Source organism: Dendrobates tinctorius, unplaced genomic scaffold (genome assembly GCF_039654945.1).
Source record: "Dendrobates tinctorius isolate UK_male_01 unplaced genomic scaffold, ASM3965494v1 ptg000107l, whole genome shotgun sequence".
NCBI classification, from domain to species: domain Eukaryota; kingdom Metazoa; phylum Chordata; class Amphibia; order Anura; family Dendrobatidae; genus Dendrobates; species Dendrobates tinctorius.
In genome coordinates, this window is record NW_027361775.1 from 8,427,821 (window position 1) to 8,449,035 (window position 21,215).

General features: G+C 46.6%; 1 protein-coding gene across 7 annotated transcripts in view; it reads left to right on the forward strand.

Moving 5' to 3' along the window:
* CILK1 (ciliogenesis associated kinase 1) overlaps positions 1-21,215 on the forward strand; it is a 75,159-nt gene that overhangs the window by 25,400 nt on the left and 28,544 nt on the right. For all 7 annotated transcript variants that reach the window (XR_012234722.1, XM_073589157.1, XM_073589156.1 and 4 more), the window contains exons 5-7: positions 9,771-9,850; positions 15,842-15,974; positions 16,711-16,882. Coding sequence is in view for 6 of the 7 variants with exons in the window: in XM_073589157.1 (XP_073445258.1) it covers positions 9,771-9,850; positions 15,842-15,974; positions 16,711-16,882 (385 nt within the window). In the remaining variant the exon portion in view is untranslated. The remainder of the gene's footprint in view (positions 1-9,770; positions 9,851-15,841; positions 15,975-16,710; positions 16,883-21,215) is intronic.

The following is a 21,215-nucleotide window of genomic DNA, read 5'->3' on the forward strand; positions in this document are numbered from 1 at the left end:
TGAGCAACGGATAAGGACTGCAAAATTCGGTGGCAAAGAGCAACGCTGAGCCAGGAGGGCTGACGGTTATGGAAGCCGTGTGATGTGCTGCTGACCAGCCACGTGTGAGCAGAGCCTGTGATGACCTGCAAGTGGGGAAGCCACTGTCCGGCTGTGGTTCCGGAAACCGTGGGGCTGCCTAGTGAGTAAGGCACTGTCCGGATCGGTGAGCCCAGTGCGGCTGCTTCCCCAGGAGAAAGAGACTGGTAATTGCTAGGGTGCCTCTGCGGAGAAGAGGTACCCGAGGACCTGTGTGGGCAACACAGGAGAAACAGGTATCGGACAGGTGTTCGTGTGGTACTGACCTGGGTCAGTGAGGAAGACAGTGTACCTGGAGCGGTCAGTGAGGAAAGGTCCTGGAGGGTCAGCCCTGGGACAAGAGTCGGATCCCAGGAGCACGTGGTGTGACCTTGGACCTGGTGAGGCACGAGTGTTGGGCAGTCTCAGGCGGAGACAGATGTCCTGAAGAGCACACGCCGAGCCCCTGGACCTGGTGAGGCCGGTGGTGGGGAGACCCTGGGAGGAGGGTCGCTCCCCTGAATCGCACCCGATGCGCCCTGTGTGTTGGACGGTCTCAGGTGGAGACAGGAGCGTCCTGGATAGCACACAGTCAGGACACGTGAGTTTTTTTGTGGTGTGTTTTTTTTCTTCTTTCTTCTCGACTCAGCCTGCGGTGGCTCAGTGGGAGTCAAGAAGGTGACAAGCGGCTTGATGTGGCTCAGTGGGAGTCAAGAAGGTGACAAGCGGCTTGATGTGGCTCAGTGGGGCCACGAAGGTGACAAGCGGCTTCCGGTAACTCGGGGTTACGAAGCTGACAAGCGGCTTCCGGTGGATCGGCGGGTCCACGAAGACGGCGCAGCAGGAGCTGCAGTGACTACAGCCGCTGTGTGTGTGAACAGCAGCCGGTGGTGCCGGTGATCGGTGACAGCAGGAGCTGTGGTGGTGCCAGCAAGGACTTGTCTGGTATCGTGAGAGACATAAACTATGTGGTGTGAACTGTGGTCTGAGAAGACCGGTATAACGGACATGGGGAGATCCCGAAAAGGGGTGGAGTCCCAAAAGGGGGCGGTGACCCAAATTGGGGTAGTAGCCCAAAAGGGGGCGGTGACCCAAATCGGGGTGGTAGCCCAAAAGGGGGTGGAGTCCCAGAGGGGGGCGGTGACCCAAATTGGGGTGGTGGTCCAGAAAGGGGCCGAGTGTGAGGAAATGGCAGCACGGGTTGGCTCCTTGGGTATGTCTGGGAAACTGCAGTGTTCGTGTATGTCATTTCCAGAGTGTGGGATATTCTTTCCGAGTGATGACTGGCCGCAAGTGTGTACTGTGATGCTGCACCGGGAAAGAATCTCTGGACGGTTGGACTCAGAGTCAGGTGACTCTGGTAGGAACTCCTCTCACTTTCTGTCTGACCGAGAAAATGGTCCAGGTTTGCTGTGCACATGGGGTCACAGTGAACTATGCGGTAGACAGAATAATGTTTGAGGGGCTTGGAGGCAGTGAGTGCCAAGGGGGCAGTATACCATCAGACTTAGTGTATGCCTTGGAGTGGGGCCGGGACTTTGTCAGGTTTGATGATATATGCCACGAGGGTGGAGACGTTCCTACTGTTGGACTAACCAATACGAAGACGCTGACGCTTCGTAACGTGGACAGGCCAGACGTAGGGGCGACCAGAGAAAGAATTACGTCAGATGAATTTACTGACCTGACGTCACCTGAAGGGTACCACAGTGTGAATGAGAATGGTGTGGTAAACAAAAAGAGCGGAGCTGACACACGGATAGAGTGTGTCTTGGGGGTTCACCGTACAATGTGGTGTGACTGTGACGTGTTTTTGCCAGTAGCCACCACTAGGACAGAATCTAGTGCTGTGCTGACTGAAACTCGTGACAAAACTGACGTTGACCTGGTGGATAAGACGGCGGAAGTAGTCACACGGTTAGTGAGTAACTGGAGGGATGACTTTATCTCTGGGGGTGACTTTGGCTCTGAGAAAGAAAGGGAGCACATAATAGAAGGGCTAGAGAAAGAAGTCTCTGAGCTCAAAGGCCACTTGGTAATGTGGCAAGGACTGAATAAGGCCCTCAGAGATGAGGTGGATGAATGTGTCAAACGAGAAAGAGTCCTGAGACAAACGGCTGAGCACAGGGTCGAGGAGCTCAAGAAAGAGATCTTGGAGCTCAGAGGTCACCTGTCCACCTGGCAAAGTGTGAACAAGAACCTCAAGGAAGAGATGGAGGAACTCAGAGGAGTAGTTAACAGTCTTCGGCGGGAGATATTGGAAGAAGACTTACCGTGGGTGAGCGTGAGTGATAAGACAGAACTGCCAGTAGCCATAGTGGCCAAGGGTCATGAAGTGATCCAATCGTGTGAAGTTGATGAGTTAAGAACTGAAGAAGATAGTTACCCGGTCGGGTCAACTGTAGTGAGGGAAGTGTCCGTGGTAAGGCCAGAGCCTCCTGGCCTGGAAGAAAGCAAGACCACGTCCTTCAAGACTGTGATTGACGTTCCAGAAGACATGCAAGATGCCTGTGCGGAGGAAGGTGTACATGAGGCTTTCAAAGAGGCAGTCAAGGCGTGTGAGGTGCACTGGGCACCTGAGACGCGGCAGTTGGTGATAATATCCGCCAGAGAAGATAGAGCAAACCGGGTCGCTGTCCTGAAAGAGATGCATTTGCAGTGTCTCCACGTCAAACAGTTGGTCAGGCAGAGTAATGTGAAAGCTGCTCGACGCCTGGAGTTAGCCAGGGAGGCTATGGATCAGCTGGGTTTGCGGAAAGACGTGGTACCCAAAGCTCTGAATGGGAGAATCATTGGAAGATCCGGGAAGGTAATGCAAGACCTTGTGAATATCTCCGGTGTGGTGAGGGTGAGGATCCCTCCTGATGAAGACCAGGTATCCAGTGAAGTGGGTAGAATTCCCATCATGGTGGTTGGCTCCATGGAGAGCCTGAGAGACTTTCGGATGCTCGTGGAGTATCGAGTGGGGTACCTGCAAGAAATTGAGCAGTTGAGGCTGGACCGTCAGTGAATTAATAAAGAAGTACGGAATACCAGGTGGCGGCCGCCTGCAACCCAACAAGATGTAAGGACCCGAAGAGTTCCGCCAAGAAGTGACAGGGCAGATGGCCGAAGAGGGTCAGCAAGTGGTAGATCGACTGGCAGGATGACGGTGAGAGACCGTAGTTCCTGTGAGACGCTGAAGGAGTCAGACTCAGGCCAGACAGTAGGGCCGATTAGGACTGATGACCGTACCAACCGGGAGAGCCGGTCAGTGGGAGAACGGTCAGGTGACGAAGCGCACTCTAGGAGGGTGGTGACTAAACAGTGTCTGAAGACGCAGACAGACTGCGACTGGAGGGTCAAAGACAATGATATTTTGACCGCTGGAGGCGGGGGAGGCCTAACGCAGAGATGAGGCCGTATGACAGATGGAGACGGTTCTCTCGACCTGGGGCGCAAGGTGTAATGAGTGCCCGGTCTCGAGATCCTGGTGTAAGATTGTGTGTTCAACCCCACAAGTTTAAACAGAGGGGCGGGGTATGTGGTGTAATTACTACTGTGTCCGCTAGTGGGCGCTGTGTGGTTGTCCCAAGAGAGAGGATGAGTGGCAGAATACTGAGTGGCCATTGTGTATCTCAAAGTGGGTGGCTTTGAGATGAAGGCTTGGTTATGTGCTGATCAGCAGAGCTGATCTTTCGTGCCTATGTGTTAGGGAGAAGCCTTCAGGCAGCTGGAGAGATGGGCGGGTTCTAGCTGCCTACAAATCCACCCAGGGGTGTGTCTGATAACACCTATAGTAAAAGGCTATGTGAGTATGTGAAGGACCTGTGATGAGGTCATAGCCATGTGACCCGGTGGGTGTGGCTACGGACCATACATGGTGGCCAGGGTAGGTCACATGGGTGAATGCTGGGACCTGTGCAGCGGCTGTGTGTGAGCAATGGCGATGTGTGCCTGAGAGCTCCCTGGAGGGAACTAACGTATGCGATGGTGAAGCCGCATAAGGAACCCTGACGGGTGAGATAACGCTGAGGCTGATTAGCCTATCCAATGAACGCTATGCTAATATGACTTGTATGTTGATTTACGCTGGTTTATGCTGAATAATAAACCATATGGACTGTGATGGTATATGAAAATCCTGGTGCTACTTACGTGTCAGCGCTACCTCAAAATAAATATATATATATATATATATATATATATATCTCAAGTGATACAGCATATTGTGCAAAAAAGTGTACAATCTTCTCTAGAAGACAATGAATGTGATAAGAGTGTATGAATATAACATAGAAGACATCTCATGAAATATATGATCCCATAATTTCCAGATGATACTCCAATTTTCAATATCTTCACAGTTACTCTTTTTTCCTTTTTTCCCCCTTCTTTAATTCCTTTTTAAATTCTATTTTTGAATCCGCTCACATTTTCCAAAAATTAGATAGGAGACACCTTGGACATCAGACAATGATGGAAATAACAAGATGAGCTATAATAGCTGAATAAAAACAAACAAAAACACACAGGGTTAAAATCTAAGACCAGGGAAAACGTATAAAAAGAACTACAAAAAGGGGGCAAAGCTTAATTGTTCATTTAGGCCAGACGGACTCATGGTCCCCAATGTTATTATCCATCGGCATTCAAGTTGTGCTAGGGTACGTTTTGTGTCACCACCCCTAATCCCGCATCTCACACGATCTATTCCACACACTTGAAGATCTTTGGGGTTACATTTGTGGTAAAGTCTGAAGTGACGTGGAATAGTTTTTAAACTGGAAATGTCCTCCACTTCATTGGCCACCTGAATATCTTGGACATGTTCTCGAGTACGTATTTTCAATTCCCGTGAGGTCAATCCAACATAAAACAGATTAGTAGTGTATTTGGCTAGATGTATGTGTAATGTAGTACTACAAGAAATGTACCGTAGTCTGTAATGTTGAAATTCCTCCGACCATCAGCAGAAGTGAAATACAAAGTCTGTACATGATTGCGGCACGCTAAACAATCCCCACATGGGTAAAAACCCCATTTACGTTTTCCTGCTCCAAATCGGTCAGGTATCTTAGTCACATAGTGACTATGGACTAAAATGTCCCTAAGGTTCTTACTCCTTTTCGCAGTCATAAGCGGGGCATCAGAGAGACATTTAGATAAAGCAGGTTCAGATTTTAAAATGGACCAATGTCTACCCAAAATCCGTCTCATAGTCTCCCATTGATGGTTATACGTGGAGATGAACCTGATCTTAAAATCGTCCGCCTTAACACACTTCTTATTCGCCAATAAGTCACATCTTTTAGACTTCCTCGCACGTGTATAGCCACGTTTTATACTCCTCTTACTATATCCCCGTGCAAGGAATCTCTCCCCAAGGTCCACAGACTGCCTATCAAAAGTCTCCTCCGTAGTGCATATTCTCCTCATCCTTAAATATTGCCCAATCGGGATCGCTCCAGTTGTGGAGGTGGTATGAGAGGATGAGGCATGGAGAAGTGCATTAACGGAGGTCTCCATTCTGTAAACATCAGTATGAATGGAGCCATCATCCTGGACCAGCAATTGAATATCCAAAAAAGGAATATTTTTATGGTGATAATTGTATGTGGGCCTGATGTTGAGGCCGTTGCAATTCAAACCTCGCATGAATTCATGGAGTAATTCCACTGAACCCTGCCAAATAAAGAAAATATCAATGTACCGATACCACCACAGAATCGGGGGCAGACTGCGCGCCCCCCTGAAAAACATCCCTCTCCCAGAAACCCAGAAAGAGGTTTGCGTAAGAAGGCGCACAGGCCGCCCCCATGGCAGTGCCCCGACTCTGGAGGTAGTACCGGTCCTTAAAAGTAAAAAAAATTCTGTGTGAGTATGAATCACAAAAGCCCCAACACCAGGCCTCTCATCTCCACATCTCTGGATTCCAAAAAGAATGTTGCAGCCTCCAAACCATCATCATGGCAGATGGAGGTATACAATGCCTCTGCATCCACCGTGACTAGTAGCATATCGGGCTCCAAAACCAGTCCATCCAAACGCCTCAGAACGTCTGTACTGTCTCTGACATAGGAGGGAAAGGTTTCGACCTGTGATTTCAGGTAATAATCTATAAATTTAAAAATAGGATCACATAGCCCTCCCATGCCAGAGACAATAGGACTTCCTGGAGGATTAATGGCGTCTTTGTGGACCTTGGGGAGTAAGTAGAAGGTGGGGATCACGGGATTCTTAACCACCAAACCATCATATAATTTTTTATTGATGATTCCTTTTTCCAATGATTCATCCAGAATTTATAGCTGTATCATTTGATTATATATAATATCTTATGTACTAATATCCATAGTATTTTCACATCACTTTTTTGATCAATTTGTATTTTGCATTCACTTTTAAGCACACCCACTTTTCACAACCTTTTTTTGCAGCACTGTATATTTTTGCCCGCAGTGAATATGGCCGCTTGCAGCGTGTGCGCATGCCTAGTGCGGTGGTCTCCGTGCTGTGCTTCCTCCTCCTGCTGATACAGTGACGCGGTGGGTTATTGACATCACAAGGGATTTCCCTAATTCCCCCGGGTCATTTGAGCGGCCGGAGGAAGTGCATGAGACAGGCCGGTGACGCGGTACGCATGCGCCGGTAATGGCGCTGATTATAAGCAGGTGGTCCATTAATATAAGAGACCCTAGTTTAAGACACACAGGCACAGCCCCCCGAGGAAGCCCACGCGAAACGCGCGTTGGGGCTGCCACAGGACGCACACACTGACAGCCTGATTATGGGTAAGACCTGCATACCTCTGGTTTTGTTTCTTTGAACTAGGACTGGGTTTGTCATATTGACCACTGAGCTATTTATGGAGATTACTACCCAATCCTTTTCCTTTTTGCACCTTATGTGCACTAAGCACTTTGTTCACATTGCTAGGTTTACACTCTTTTTGAGCAAAACAATTTATTGAGGTTTGCTGGCTCTGCCTACACTGTTACTACAGTGCGGTTCTTGTAGTCCTATCACACATGAGCTTTTTGTATTACGCTTTGTTTATCTGAGTCTGTCTACTATATGTGATTTTTACTTGGTTTAATAAATCATTTTTTTAAATAATTTTGGATATCCGTGCTCGGTGTTTTCCTGTAGGATTGATGATTGTTTGGTGTTTCCAATGTTATTGTTGTTGTCCTTTGAGAGGCATTTTTGGCTAATTAGGATATATTGATATGCATCAGTGGATTTTGTTCTTTGGCTCCTCACTGTTGCAGTAAAGCTGTGACACCTGTGCTGCCTTGAAAAATTATAAGCATAGACTGGTCTAATTACTGATCATTCTGTAGCCATCCAAAGTGCATTCTGCTTGTCTAAACACCCTATTAAATGGCTGCAGACAAACTTTTAAGCCCAGTCTTAGGGCATACACAATGCCACTCCATTCTAAATAGGATAAAAAAAATCCCTTTTTTTTCTAATTGTTGCAGGTCTTAGCATTACAGCAAAGTCAGACATCTATCTTAGCTCTCTCCCTTAAAGATATTGACAAAGAAGCGAAGGCTTGGGCACGTTGAATTTTGTTCTCCGAAAAAAAGCCATCTCCAGAGAAGTCTGGCAACAGCCTACTTCCCTTAACCCCCTTTTCGAAAATATATGAACCTTCTGCAGAACCAAGTGTCAATGTGTATGGGGGGCTACAGATAGTTATTTTACAGTGTATGAGAACCTTAAAAGGGTCATGCAGGACTATTAGTTCTTAATTCACACAAAGAGAAAAAATGAATGGCAGCTAGGGTATTAAATCACCACTTCATCAGACGCCGGATCACAATACACTGAACTCAGCGGTGGGTTCCTGCTGTTATATGGTGGTCAGCGTGAAAACAGCTTAAATATGAAGATGAATAAAAAGAGAGATGCAGCACTCACCAACTTGAAAAATTATCCAACATTTTTTAATTCGCCATAAGTGCTGTAGACCAGGAAACGGACATTCGGGATTTACAAGGCATGTGGGGGAAGGCGGACTACAGCCGTTTCGCGAGTGCTCGCTTCAACAGGTCCTGGACGGCCGTAGTCCGTCTCCCCCCGCCCCCGCATGCCTTGTAAGTCCTGAATGTCCGTTTCCCGGTCTATTAGATCTTAACCAAGTGAGAAAAAAAATTCAGGAAGGTAGTCGCTAATTTCCTGCCTGTTCTGCCTGGCTCCGGGTTTGAGCAATCACCGACCGCTCCTGCAGCAATTCTGATGCTTAATGTCAACAGAGCAGCTCTTTGTCTTCCAGGTGGCTCTGTGGACGGGGTGTTACTGCCGGCATTATGGTGATTGACAACTGGCTCCCCGCAGTTATGCAATGGGGAGCTAGCTGTCAATCAGCATGACATTGGCAATCACACATTAACAGAGCTGAGCAGAATAGAAGACACCCATGGGGGGTATTGTGCATTGGTCTGGTTAATTAGAACAGAACATGTGTACAATATGCACAGAGCATTGTATGGTTGCCAGCCAAAATGTTGTCATGCCACACCAAAACTCAGGTCAGGTGAGAGAGGTTTAGTTGATGCCTACTTTAAATTTAACCTGCTAGCTGCCCTAAATCACCACTGTGGCTCCACTCCACGTTATTTCCACAATCTAGCAAACCTTTTCTTATGGCTTTGTGATCTCTATGTACTTTGGAAATCTAGTATTCCTCATTCGCGTTGCAAATATCTGAGGTGAAGTCCAGCAGGGTGTTGATTTCCCTATGTGCACAATTCACATGATTTGCAAGTGTGACTTTACCGTTGGTTCCTTGCAAATCTCTCAAACGCACATGACCTACTGTCTTCTTGGACGTTCAGTGTGCCAAAGAAGAACAGGCCGGTAGACCCTGCTTTATTGCGCATTACAAGGGGAGGAATACCATGTGCATGTGGCTTTCGCAACTCATCTCAGTTGCACAAAGCAGGGCACTTTCAAGATGCAATGCAGAACTATTCCTGGTGAATACACGCCTCATTGAACAAGATCTGAGACCTTTGCATAAGGCAAGTGCAGAATAAAACTTAATTTTAAAAGGATGTAGACGTCTCAAAGCCATAAGAAGTTGGTTGTTAGAATGCATAAATAGCATGGAGTAGAGACATGTTGGTAATCTGGGGGGTTTGGGGGTTAAGGCAGCTGACAGGTTCCCTTTAAAGGTCATCTGTAAAGCAAAATTAATATTTTAAAGAAAGCACATCCAGATCTTTAGTCCCAAAATCCATACTCTGCGCTAACAGACAACTTATTTATTAAGTTTCACTTGCGTCGGCTGGTACCACACTCTCTCACTTGTTTTGTGTGGGTTTTTTTGTTTTGTTTTTTTTTGTGCCAGATTTTAATTATTTAATAATTAAATATATGGATTTTATTTCAAGTGCTGGAATGTGCTTAATTGGAAAGTACTAAGGCCCCGATTCATGAACTGATTTTTTTTTTTTTCTGTCCAGTCTTTATTAGTGGGTGCCCTGGAGTCAGAGGTTATGAATTAGAGGAGCTGTTGTGTCATGCCTCTCCTGTGCCTCCGGCCCACCCCAGCTCTGCACATTTTGGCAGAGCTTGGAGAAACTGTTGTGACAACTCCAAAGGTCTCCAGAGTTTTTTGGCATAAAAGCATTGATGAGTCTGGGCCACAAGGCACTATTCCTTGTAATCATTTCAATATTTCTTTCGCTCAGATGTGCAATTTGTGTCTTTATTCTCAACAGGAATAAATTATTTCCGGAGTCCACAATAAGAAACATTATGTACCAGATACTACAAGGGCTCTCTTTCATACACAAATATGGTAAGTAGAACACATGTAAAAAGTATATATGTATTCACAAATTCAGACTACTTAACGGTATGCGGACATGATCAGTGAACACTGCAGGTTAGATGCTGCATACTTGCGCAGCGTCCAGATGTTACAGCATAGTGGATGGAATTTCAAGAAATCCCATGCCCACTATGCGTGCAGGGACACCTACGGCTCACCCGCAGAGACAGACATGTGGCGCGTCTTTCAGACTGCAGCATGTCTATTTATTTTGCGGAGACGTGAGTCTCAGCAAGATAAATTTCACCCTTACATTGTATTGGATGCGGTGAATCCGCACGGTTCAGTGAACACATGCAGAATCACAATAGCGCTTTGAACGCATCGGACACCTGCTGCATCCAAAGTGCTGTCAATTCCTGATCATGTGCACATACTCTTAAATAATTTTTTTCATATCACAGCAGGTTTTTTTTGTTGCTCATTAATAGGATTGTTGTTATATTCCTAAGCATAAAAAAACATGTAAAGTATCATGGCTGCAAGTGCAACTACTTGTAAGAACAACACACTTTTCCCAGTTCATAGATAGCTGCTCATTTACCTGTTATATTTGCTTTCATCTCCCTTGGTGTGAGGTGGGGAAAATTATGTAATGCAAATATTTCATATCTCACGATTTTCATGATGACCATGAAAACTCTTGTGGAAACTTCACGTGGTTGCATTAATAATGATTTTTTATTTTATTTTTTTTTTTTTTACTTTTAACCAAATGTAGAGGGGAAACAATTGTATTGATCACTGTTCAAAGGACCTTCCACTGTCTGAATTTTCACCTCTCGTAGCACTGTCCACTCTGCTGTACTGCCCCTTTTCCTCAGACTGTCTGTTTTGAGATGAATCACACTTTTGTCTGTTGTGCTCAAATGAACTTTTAAGCACATCAGTCATTGGTGGGATTACTGAGACAACTCCAAACAAGCATTTTTTGGGGAAGGGACAGTACAGTAAAACTGACAGTGCTATGAGAGGAGAGCTGATAGATTTGTAGTGTGACACAGTTAAACTCAGCTGTTCTGCCCCATCTCCCACAGGAGACCTTTTCTGAAAGGTGCTAGTCATCTGTGCTCTAATCTACCATCATATTCTAATAATGCAGTAGGTTAGACCAGGAGTACGGAGCTGTATCCTCCTTACATCTAATATACTGATTAACCTATTGTGAGGGGCGTTCTTTTTCTGCTGTGTTGCTGCCTGCTTATGATTGGGCAACTCACACAGGAAGAAGTAGTATACACCCCCCAATAAAAATTCTGAAACCACCCATTTGGACTTAACAAAAATTAACTCATTGGGTGCCAAATATCTTGATTGCTAATATCTCTGGAAAACAGGTGAAATAAAAAAAAAGTTTTTCTCTCTGCTGTTACTATTGCATTGTGTGTCCAGTTCAACATGAAAAATTTGAAAGGTCCTCTGTATAGGGTACTTTCAATTTCCGTTAACTTTTCAGAATAGGCTGTTGTGTGTAGATGAGGGTTACCATTATTTCTGGCCATTAAATTACTTGTATCCTGAATTTTTCCGCCCTTCAGACTCTGCCTCTAATTTTCAGTTATCACTGACCTATTGGGTAAACATTAGCTGATATCATGTCTCTTATACATAGCACACAGATAAATGAGGGATTCTTACTCTCCTATGTCTATATAGCTCACATTCAGGAGAAGCGCAGCATAAAGGACACTATAAAGCAGCATTGACCTGCTGAAGTGCTAGACAACCTGCTTCTTATCAGGCGAAATTCACATGATTAATGACCAATGCTGGATCCAAAGACCCATGCTAAAATAACTAAGAAATTATTAGTTTATCAGTCACCCAAAAAGCAATATAAACCAATAACGGATTCCTCAAAAAAATTACCTGAGAAAATAATGCTATAGAAAAAACTGTGTGGTCAATAGTACCATATATGATATGGCAAGAGACAATAAAAAGTTAAATAAATAATGTAAAAAAACTAGTTTAAAGTGCTTGCACAAAATCAATCAGACACACAAAAATTATCACAGGGCCATAAACCTGCTTATAATTTATAGTTAATATAAAAAAAATAAATTCATATAAAGGCCCTTCAATGAACCCTCTGACCAGGCAGGACAATACGATGTAAGACACTTAATATACAAGGAGAAACCCTACCAGAGTTTCAAAATAAAGTACAATGTGTATTACCACCATTACACACCAACACTTGCTATCATTAAAGTGCAATATGTATGACCACACTGCCCAGAATCCTGAAGCATGTTTCTTGTATTAGTTTTGTCAGAGGGCACTGGGGCAATGTTTGCATCCATCTTGCATTTTCCTCAAACATTTTTGTTTGTTTAAAATTAATTGTGATAAAATTACTAATGCATATACATTTTTCTATAGCATTGTTTTCTCTAGCAATTTTTTTGATGCATCTTATATTGGGTTTAAGTCCAAAAAAAGTTATCCGATTTTCATCCAAAATTACGAGGATAATTTTTCATCTGTATGTATATGTGTATGTATATGTATGTATGTATGTATGTGTGTGTGTGTATATATATATATATATATATATATATATATATTTATTAAAATTTACAAGACCAACTACAACCTACAACAAAAACAACCTCATTGAGACGGATGGAATTGATTTTCAGCAACCATATATGCCACGTGTGAATCCGCCCATTACCATCTAAGGCAAATCTGAGCAAAGTGCGGCCCACGGACCACATCCGGCCCTCTGGCTGTCTCAGTCCGGCCGGCAGACAGCCGTGGGGCTGGAAATCAGAGGTCCGCGGGCTGCACCGTGCCCGCTTGCTGTATTCATGTGTGCCGCGGCTCTGTGCTGCACAGCTGACTCCTTTGGTGGAGGTGGGGCCTCCGGCCACATCCTCCACCAATCAGCGTGTGAAACAGCTGACGCGATGAAGTCATATCACAATTACACTTAGCGATGCACCAGCGATCCCGACAACGATATGGATCGCTGGTGCATCGCTAAGTGGTCGCTAGTGAGCTGCCACACAGGCAGATCTCACCAGCGACATAGCAGGGGTCGGGGGTCGTTACTTACCTGTCAGACGCGGCGATCCTGACGTCCTCCCGCCCGTGTCCACACGTCGCTCGTCGACGCCACAGGAAGCCCAGCAGGAAGCGCTTGACAAGAAATGATCCAGGACCGTCTCGCGCAACCAGCGATGATCAGCGGGGGGGAGCCGGTCGGAGGTAAGTATCACACATAGCGATATCGCTAGCAATATCGCTGCTACGTCACAAAATCGGTGATGTTACAGCGATATTGCTAGTGATATCGATATGTGTGACGGGGGCTTAAGTATGTGGTGTTTTTTGTTTGTTTTTTTCTTCTTGTTTATGGGCTGTTTGGGTTACATGGTGCTGCACAGGGGGGGAGGGGGTGACATGGTGCTGCACACAGGGGGTGACATGGTGCTGCACACAGAGGAAGTGACATGATGCTGCACGGGGGGACATGGTGCTGCACATAAGGGGAGTGGCATGCTGCATATGAGGGAGACATGCTGCACATGGTGAGGCTATGGGGGGACATGCTGCACATTGGGAGGCTATGGGGGTGACATGCAGTGTGTATATAGGGAGGCTGTGTGGGGCTCATTCAGTGTATGTAGGGAGGCTGTGTGGGGCTCATGCAGTATATGGGTACGCTATGTGGGCTCACGCAGTGTATATGTTGGAGGTTGTGTGGGACTCATGCAGTGTATATAGGGGAGGCTGTGTGGGGTTCATGCTGCATATGGGGGAGGCTGTGGGGGCTCATGCAGTATATAGGGAGGCTGTGTGGGGCTCATGCCACATATAAGGGGCTGTTGGGGGTCTCATATACAGGCTGTGCTTGGGTTCAAACGATATATAGGGGGATGTCGGCATACTTAATTCTGCTCAATATTAAGTGATACAATTAATATTAATAAAATTATCAATAATATAATTATTATAATATATCAATATTAATATTGAGCAGAATTAATCATGGCATATTGGTTCGGCCCTCCATAACAGTCATGGTCTTTCATGTGGCCCCTCGAGAAAATTAATTGCCCACCCCTGATCTAAGGCATTCTTTCCATATATTAAAATCCATTATATGAGATGTTGAAAAAGCTAAGTCTTTAATTACTTTCATAAAGTACAATGAAGTTGGTGGCACAAATAAAGTCCAACTGCTTCTTACTGGATTGCCACACCAGGGTCTGCAGACCCCCATCCTGCTGACATATGGGAATCTCATAGATGGCTGTAGAGTGTACCATTACTTCACTGTAATTTTTCCCACTCCTCTCTGGCATGGAATGCACAGACTGGCATGTCATGAACCAGCAAGTTTGGGGTTACACAGAATGGCATCACTGAGTAATCTGAATTACACGCCAACTCATGTTCACATATGGATTTCTGAGTTAATAGCGGATATTTTCCTTTCAGGGTCATCCTCTTTTGGCCAGAGTGGAGAGCAGTTACAAAGAGCTTTTCTTGCTCCGCATGATCTCTCATGACCTCTGTTTCACTGACAACACAAGGCCCATTCAAATCAATGGACTTTGTTTCTTTTTCCCTAAAATGGCGCTTTAGAAATGTTAAAAATCATTTCTCTTTCTTCAAAGGTTTTTTCACAAATTACATCATCTTGTTTGGGGTCCAAACAAAGGGAAGTTTAAGTCATGGTCCCTTTACATGGACTGACCTGCGGCACTAAACCTCCGCCAGTCTGTAAACCATTACGTTTAATAGCACACAAGCAGATCACAGTAAACGATGTGCAACTTTCTTTAATGGATCATTCGGTGCGCATAGCCTGCCATGGTTATTGGCTGTGCAAGTCCTGTTTGCACAGGTTTATGGAACACCAGTTACGACGATCTTTGGCACAGCGCAAAAGATCACCTCAAACAATGAATAAGCATGTTGATTGCATACATGGTGATCGGCAGCCTGTTTACACTGAAAGATTATCATGAATGAGCGCTCAAGAACCCTTAAGCTGGAGTCACAGATAGCGACTTACCAGCGATCCCGACAACGATATCAACGTGTCAGGATCGCAGGTAAGTCGCTATGTGATCGCTGGTGAGCTGTCAAACAGACAGCTTCATCAGCGATCAGCACGCCGACGTGAGGAGCGAGCCCGGGAGCAGCGGACAAGTGTGCCTGCTGTTTCAGTCCTCCACCAGCAGAGGGCGCGCCTGCATCCCCGGCCTCTCCTGGCGGCGTCCTGCTGCCTCCTGGTCCCCAGCGTGCGGCGGCAGCAAACTTTACACACTCCGCGGGCTCCTGGTCCTCAGCGTGAGGCGGCGGTGGCACCTGTAACTCGCTGGTAACTAACGTACACATCAGGTATCCAAGGGACGCGCGTCCCTTGGATACCCGATGTGTACGTTAGTTACCAGCTGATCGCTGGTCTCCCGCCTGTCACACGCAGCGATGCGTGCTGGCCAGCGGGAGATAAGCAACGAAAAAAATGTCCAGAGATTTCTTGCAGCGATCAGCGATACCGGCGGGGGGGCGGTCGCTGATCGCTGTCACACACAGCGATCTCGCTGGTGAGATCGCTGTTGTGTCACAAAACTTGTGACTCAGCAGCGATCTCGCTAGCGAGATCGCTATGTGTGACGGGGCCCTTATGCATGATAATCCTTCAGTGTAAATGCCCCTTTATGCATGAGGAGAACGAGAGATGGTTAATGAGTAATCCTTTTTCTGTATAGTGTTGGTGCTCTCTGCTATCTCATGAACACTGAGGAACCATATCAATATTATCAGATTTGAGAATATAATTTTTAGTTTTTTTTCTAATAATATAAAGGAGGCACTTTCTTAACCTAGTCAACCAGTGGTAAAAGTTAATCGCACATTTCCATGAAATAAACTGCTTTATTACATATAATGATATTATTTATTTTTAACTCTTCTGTACTCCTTTTCAATTTTTAGGGTTTTTTCACAGAGACTTAAAACCAGAAAACCTCCTTTGCATGGGACCAGAGCTTGTGAAAATAGCTGACTTTGGACTAGCTAGAGAAACAAGATCCCGACCACCTTACACAGATTATGTTTCAACTCGATGGTAAGGACACATTATTCAGCAACTGTGCTACAATGTTCACAGCAGTCATTATAGTTTTGCGATATAATATTTATTAAAATGTCAGGAATGAAAAGTAATTTCCTTCCTAGGAGAGATCCCGTACACAGTGTTCCCTACACTGATGGCTTGCCTCTGTTATGCCTGATGCAGTTTAACAAACGAGAACAGGAGCAGAGGGGTAAAGACTTGTGATAAGCGAACGTGTTTAGATAACGTGTTCTCCAGCACACTCGGGTGCTAACCGAGTGTCTTTGGCATGCTCAAATAATATGCTTGAGGCCCCGTGGCTGTATGTCTTGCCACTGTTCAACAGTCACCACACATACAGGGATTGCCTAACAAACACACAATTCCTGCATGTGTTGCAGCTGTTGAACAGCGGTGAGACATGCAGCCGCGGGGACTCGAGCATATTTTTCGAGCACGTCGAAGACATTCTGTTCGCACCCAAGCATGCTGGACAACACCTTATTCAAGCACGTTCGCTCCTCACTAGTAAAGACCCATCCACCACATCATGGCATCTCTTCTACCAAAGATAGATTACAGGCGGTGGCAGAATGTTTTTATAAAGTAATTTGCTGATTGCTTGTTTAGCTCATTATTAAATATAATCCAGTTGTCTGAAATTTTAGAGACTATATAGTTTGCAAAATATAATTTCTATGCCCCATCTTCCTACACATAGATTAGTACAACTTTTTTTCATCCACAGGTATAGAGCACCAGAGGTTCTTCTTAGATCGACAAGCTATAGCTCCCCTATTGATATTTGGGCTGTTGGCTGCATTATGGCTGAAATTTATACTCTAAGGCCTCTTTTTCCAGGTTCCAGTGAAATAGACACAATATTCAGGATTTGCCAAGTTCTAGGGACACCAAAGAAGGTAAGATGGATACATTATCAGATGATCATAATCCTTTGTACTTTTGCACCTTATATTCTTAATTTGACAATGGATTGTCTTGGTTACAATGCAATTGTAGATGCATCGCTTGCCATAGTCCTATTTAAAGTTACCAGTTAGTAAAGATTATGTTCTGGCTGTATCAGTAATCCATTGCAAACGATCTAACCCCCCCCCCCCCCCAAAAAAAAAAAAAAAAAGCTCATTCACTGCGGCCCAGAGAACACACTGAACAGAGCAATCAAGAAAAGGACAGAAGAATTCAATATAAACGACTGACATGGGAATAAAGATTTTTACATGTTAGTGCAATTTTAGTAAAACGAAAAAAGTGGTTTGGTACCGTGTTAGCCAGTAGAAAAAAATATATTCGGGACTGCTTGCTTTGTAACAACATTCACTATTATTTGTTAGCCATTAAAAGGTATCATACCCACAAGATTCCTATTTTGTTTCTCTCACTGAGAGCACTTTTATTAACTAAAGGTAATCGGAAAGCATTAGTTTGCAACCTTCATTTCTTCATTCATTTTCAGAGACCCCTAATACAGTTTGCAGCCCAATCCAAGTTTCAGGATTGTTCTTGTGATATTGTCTTCTAGTGATATAGGCTGGATGTTAGGTTTGTGTCCCCGGGTCCAGCTGTCATTAGCTCATATCTGCACAGTTGTTATTCTGTGCTCTTTTTCCTTTTCATTCACTTTCACTCCTCCTTTCCTAGTCCCTGGTTTCTTTGCCCTTCCTGAGACTGTAAGGGTACCGTCACGCTTGGCGACGCACCAGCGATCCCAACAACGATGCAACCTGTAGGGATCGCTGGTGCGTCGCTATGAGGTCGCTGGTGAGATGTCAGACAGATCTCAACGGCGACGCAGGAGCGATCCAGAACAATACGACAGTCGTTGGGACCCTGTCTCTCAGACCTGTAGTATTGTGGTCGTTTGTCGTTGTCCCTGTCAAACACAGCGATGCATGCTCGCCAGCAGGACACCAGCGATCAAAAAATGACCCAAGACATTTGAGCACGATCAGCGACATCGCAGCAGGGGCCCAATCGCCGCTATGTGTCACACGTAACAAGATCGCAGGCGAGATCGTTGTTGCATCACAAAATCGGTGATGCAGCAGCGATCTCGCTAGCGATCTCGCTATGTGAGACGGGGGCTTAAGTATTATTTCGCTTTCCTACACTGCGGGAATGGAAAGCGGACGCGGCCTCAAAGAAGTCCCTCATTCATCTCCCGTACCTCAGTGGGCAGCTTTTCGGTGAAAAGTTGGACACAATGATATCCAATGCCACCGGGGGGTAAGAGTACCTCTCTCCCTCAACTAAAACCTAAACGCACGTTCAAAAGGCGTAACCAAACTCTATTCTGATCCTTTTGGAATTCTTCAGGCTGGTCCGTCTTGTGCCCAGCACAAAATCGTAACCGCTCTCCGCGCAGAGGCCGGACAGGACCTGGCAGTCGAAAGCAGGCCAGGCAAAGCCCAAAGGAGGGAAACCTCAGACTTTCTCCTTCATGACTCACGAATTCCGGAAGACACCCCACCCGTAGGCGGACGACTGCTACTGTTTCAGCAGGTCTGGCTGCCTATTACAGAAGAAAGGTGGGTCAAGGAAATAGTGTCTTCCGGATACAAGATCGAGTTCACTTCCAGCCCACCAAACCGGTTCTTCCTCTCTGTTCCCCCAAAACCGCCAGACAAAGCTCGTGCCTTCCATCAAGCCATTTCCTCCCTCCTTCAGGCAGGAGTCATAGTACCGGTTCCTGCAGAAGAGCGCTTCCGAGGGTTCTACTCCAATCTGTTTGTAGTCCCCAAGAAGGGAGGCAGCGTTCGGCCCATACTAGACCTAAAACAACTCAACAAGTATGTTCGGGTTCGTCATTTTCGCATGGAGTCCCTTCGGTCAATCATTGCGTCCATGGAGAAGGGAGAATATCTCGCCTCCATAGACATACAAGACGCATACCTACATATACTGATTGCTCCTGTCCATCAGAGATTTCTCAGATTCGCAATCAACCAGGACCACTACCAGTTCGTGGCTCTACCGTTCGGACTCGCCATGGCTCCCAGAAAGTTTGCCAAGATCATGGCAGCCACCATGGACGTTCTACACTCCAGAGGCATAGTAGTTGTTCCATACCTGGATGACCTTCTCATCAAGGCTTCCACCTTCAAGGATTTGCGAGGTCAGCGTCTCGATCACATCGACACTCTGAGTCGCCTGGGCTGGTTAGTCAACTTACAAAAGTCATCAACTACCCCGAGTCAGTCTCTGACCTTCCTGGGGATGTTATTCGACACCTCCAGAGGTCTGGTGCTCGTTCCCAGGGACAAGGCACTGGCTCTCCGTCTAGGAGTCTGCATACTCCTCCGCAATTCCCCCCAATCTCTCCGGTTTGCAATGAGAGTACTCGGCAGGATGGCAGCAGCAATGGAGGGGGTACCATTTGCCCAGTTTCACCTCAGGCCTCTTCAACTAGCCATCCTCAAGTCATGGGACAGGAATCCTTTCTCCCTCGACATGGAGTTCCGGCTAACATCGACAACCAGGAGGTCCCTACACTGGTGGCTCAAGCCATCCTCACTTGCAACGGGAAAATCCTTTCTCTCAGGTCAGTGGAAGGTCCTGACCACCGACGCGAGCCTGACAGGTTGGGGTGCGGTGCACCTAGATCACAAAGCACAGGGCAAGTGGTCACCAGTGGAAGCGAACATGCCCATCAACATCTTGGAAATTCGGGCCATCTTCCTGGCATTGAGAGCTTTTCGTCAATTATTGGCAGCCTCTCATATCAGAGTACAGTCGGACAATGCCACGGCGGTGGCATATGTGAATCACCAAGGCGGGACCCGCAGTACCCAGGCGATGAGAGAAGTGGAACATATCCTCCACTGGGCCGAAGACACGAGGTCGGTACTCTTTGCGGTCCACATCCCGGGTGTGGACAACTGGGAAGCCGACTTCCTCAGCAGACGAGGAATGGACGCGGGGGGAGTGGACTCTCCATCCCAAAATTTTTCGCCAGATCTGCCATCGCTGGGGGACCCCGGACATGGACCTAATGGCATCCCATCTCAATGCAAAGGTCCTCAATTTCATGGCCAGGATGCCCTGGTTCAGGATTGGACCCAGTTCCAGCTTCTGTACATTTTTCCACCTCTTCCCCCTGATATCCAGAGTCGTGAGGCAGATCAAACAAGAGGGAGTTCCAACCATCCTGATCGCGCCAGACTGGCCCAGACGTACATGGTACGCTAACGTCGTACAATTTACGGCAGACGCCCCCTGGCGTCTCCCCGACCATCCCGATCTTCTGTCACGTTCTTCCACCAGAACTAAGGGGCCCTCAATTTGACGGCGTGGCCCCTGAGACCTGGGTTCTAACCCAGGCAGGGCTCTCACCGGATGCCATGATCAGGGCATGGAAGCCAGCCTCCGCCAAGATCCATTACTGTACCTGGAGAGCTTTCTTTACCTGGTGCGAATCCCACGGCCAGATTCCACTCCCTTATTCCTTCCCAAAGTTCTTGGTTTTCTTCAATTGGGCCTGGACGCCATGCTATCCCTGGGCTCGCTTAAGAGCCAGGTGTCAGCGCTCTCAGTGCTTTTCCAGAGACGCATTGCTAACAAGCCGCAAGTGAGGACTTTTCTCCAGGGGGGTTTCCCGATTGGTTCCCCCCTACAGACATCCACTGGAGACGTGGGACCTCAACCTAGTCCTGATAGCATTGCAGGTACCACCTTTCGAACCCCTTAAAGAAGTCCCACTCCACCTATCACAGAAAGTGGTCTTTCTGGTGGCAATCACCTCGCTACGCAGGGTGTCTGAACTGTCGGCACTCTCCTGCAGACGGCCCCTCCTGGCCTTTCACCAGAACAAGGTGGTTCTCCGTACGGTTCCATCCTTCCTTCCGAAGGTTGTGTCCTACTTCCACCTCAATGAGGACATTTCACTGCCATCCCTTTGCCCGGTTCCGGTTCATAAAGAGTGGAGAAGGCTATGCATACGCTTGACCTCGTCAGGGCATTGTGTATATACGTGTCTAGGACTGCACACTTCCGGAAGTCTGATTCCCTTTTCCTTCTTCCGGAAGGCGTTCGCAAGGGTCTGCCGGCTTCCAAAGCTACCCTTGCCAAGTGGATCAGGTCCACCATACAAGAGGCTTACCGCCTTAACAACTCTCCTCTTCCGGCCGGTATCACGGCACATTCTACGCGGCCGGTAGGGGCCTCCTGGGCCATTCAGCACCAGGCTTCGGCACAACAAGTGTGTAAGTCGGCCACCTGGACCAGCCTACACAC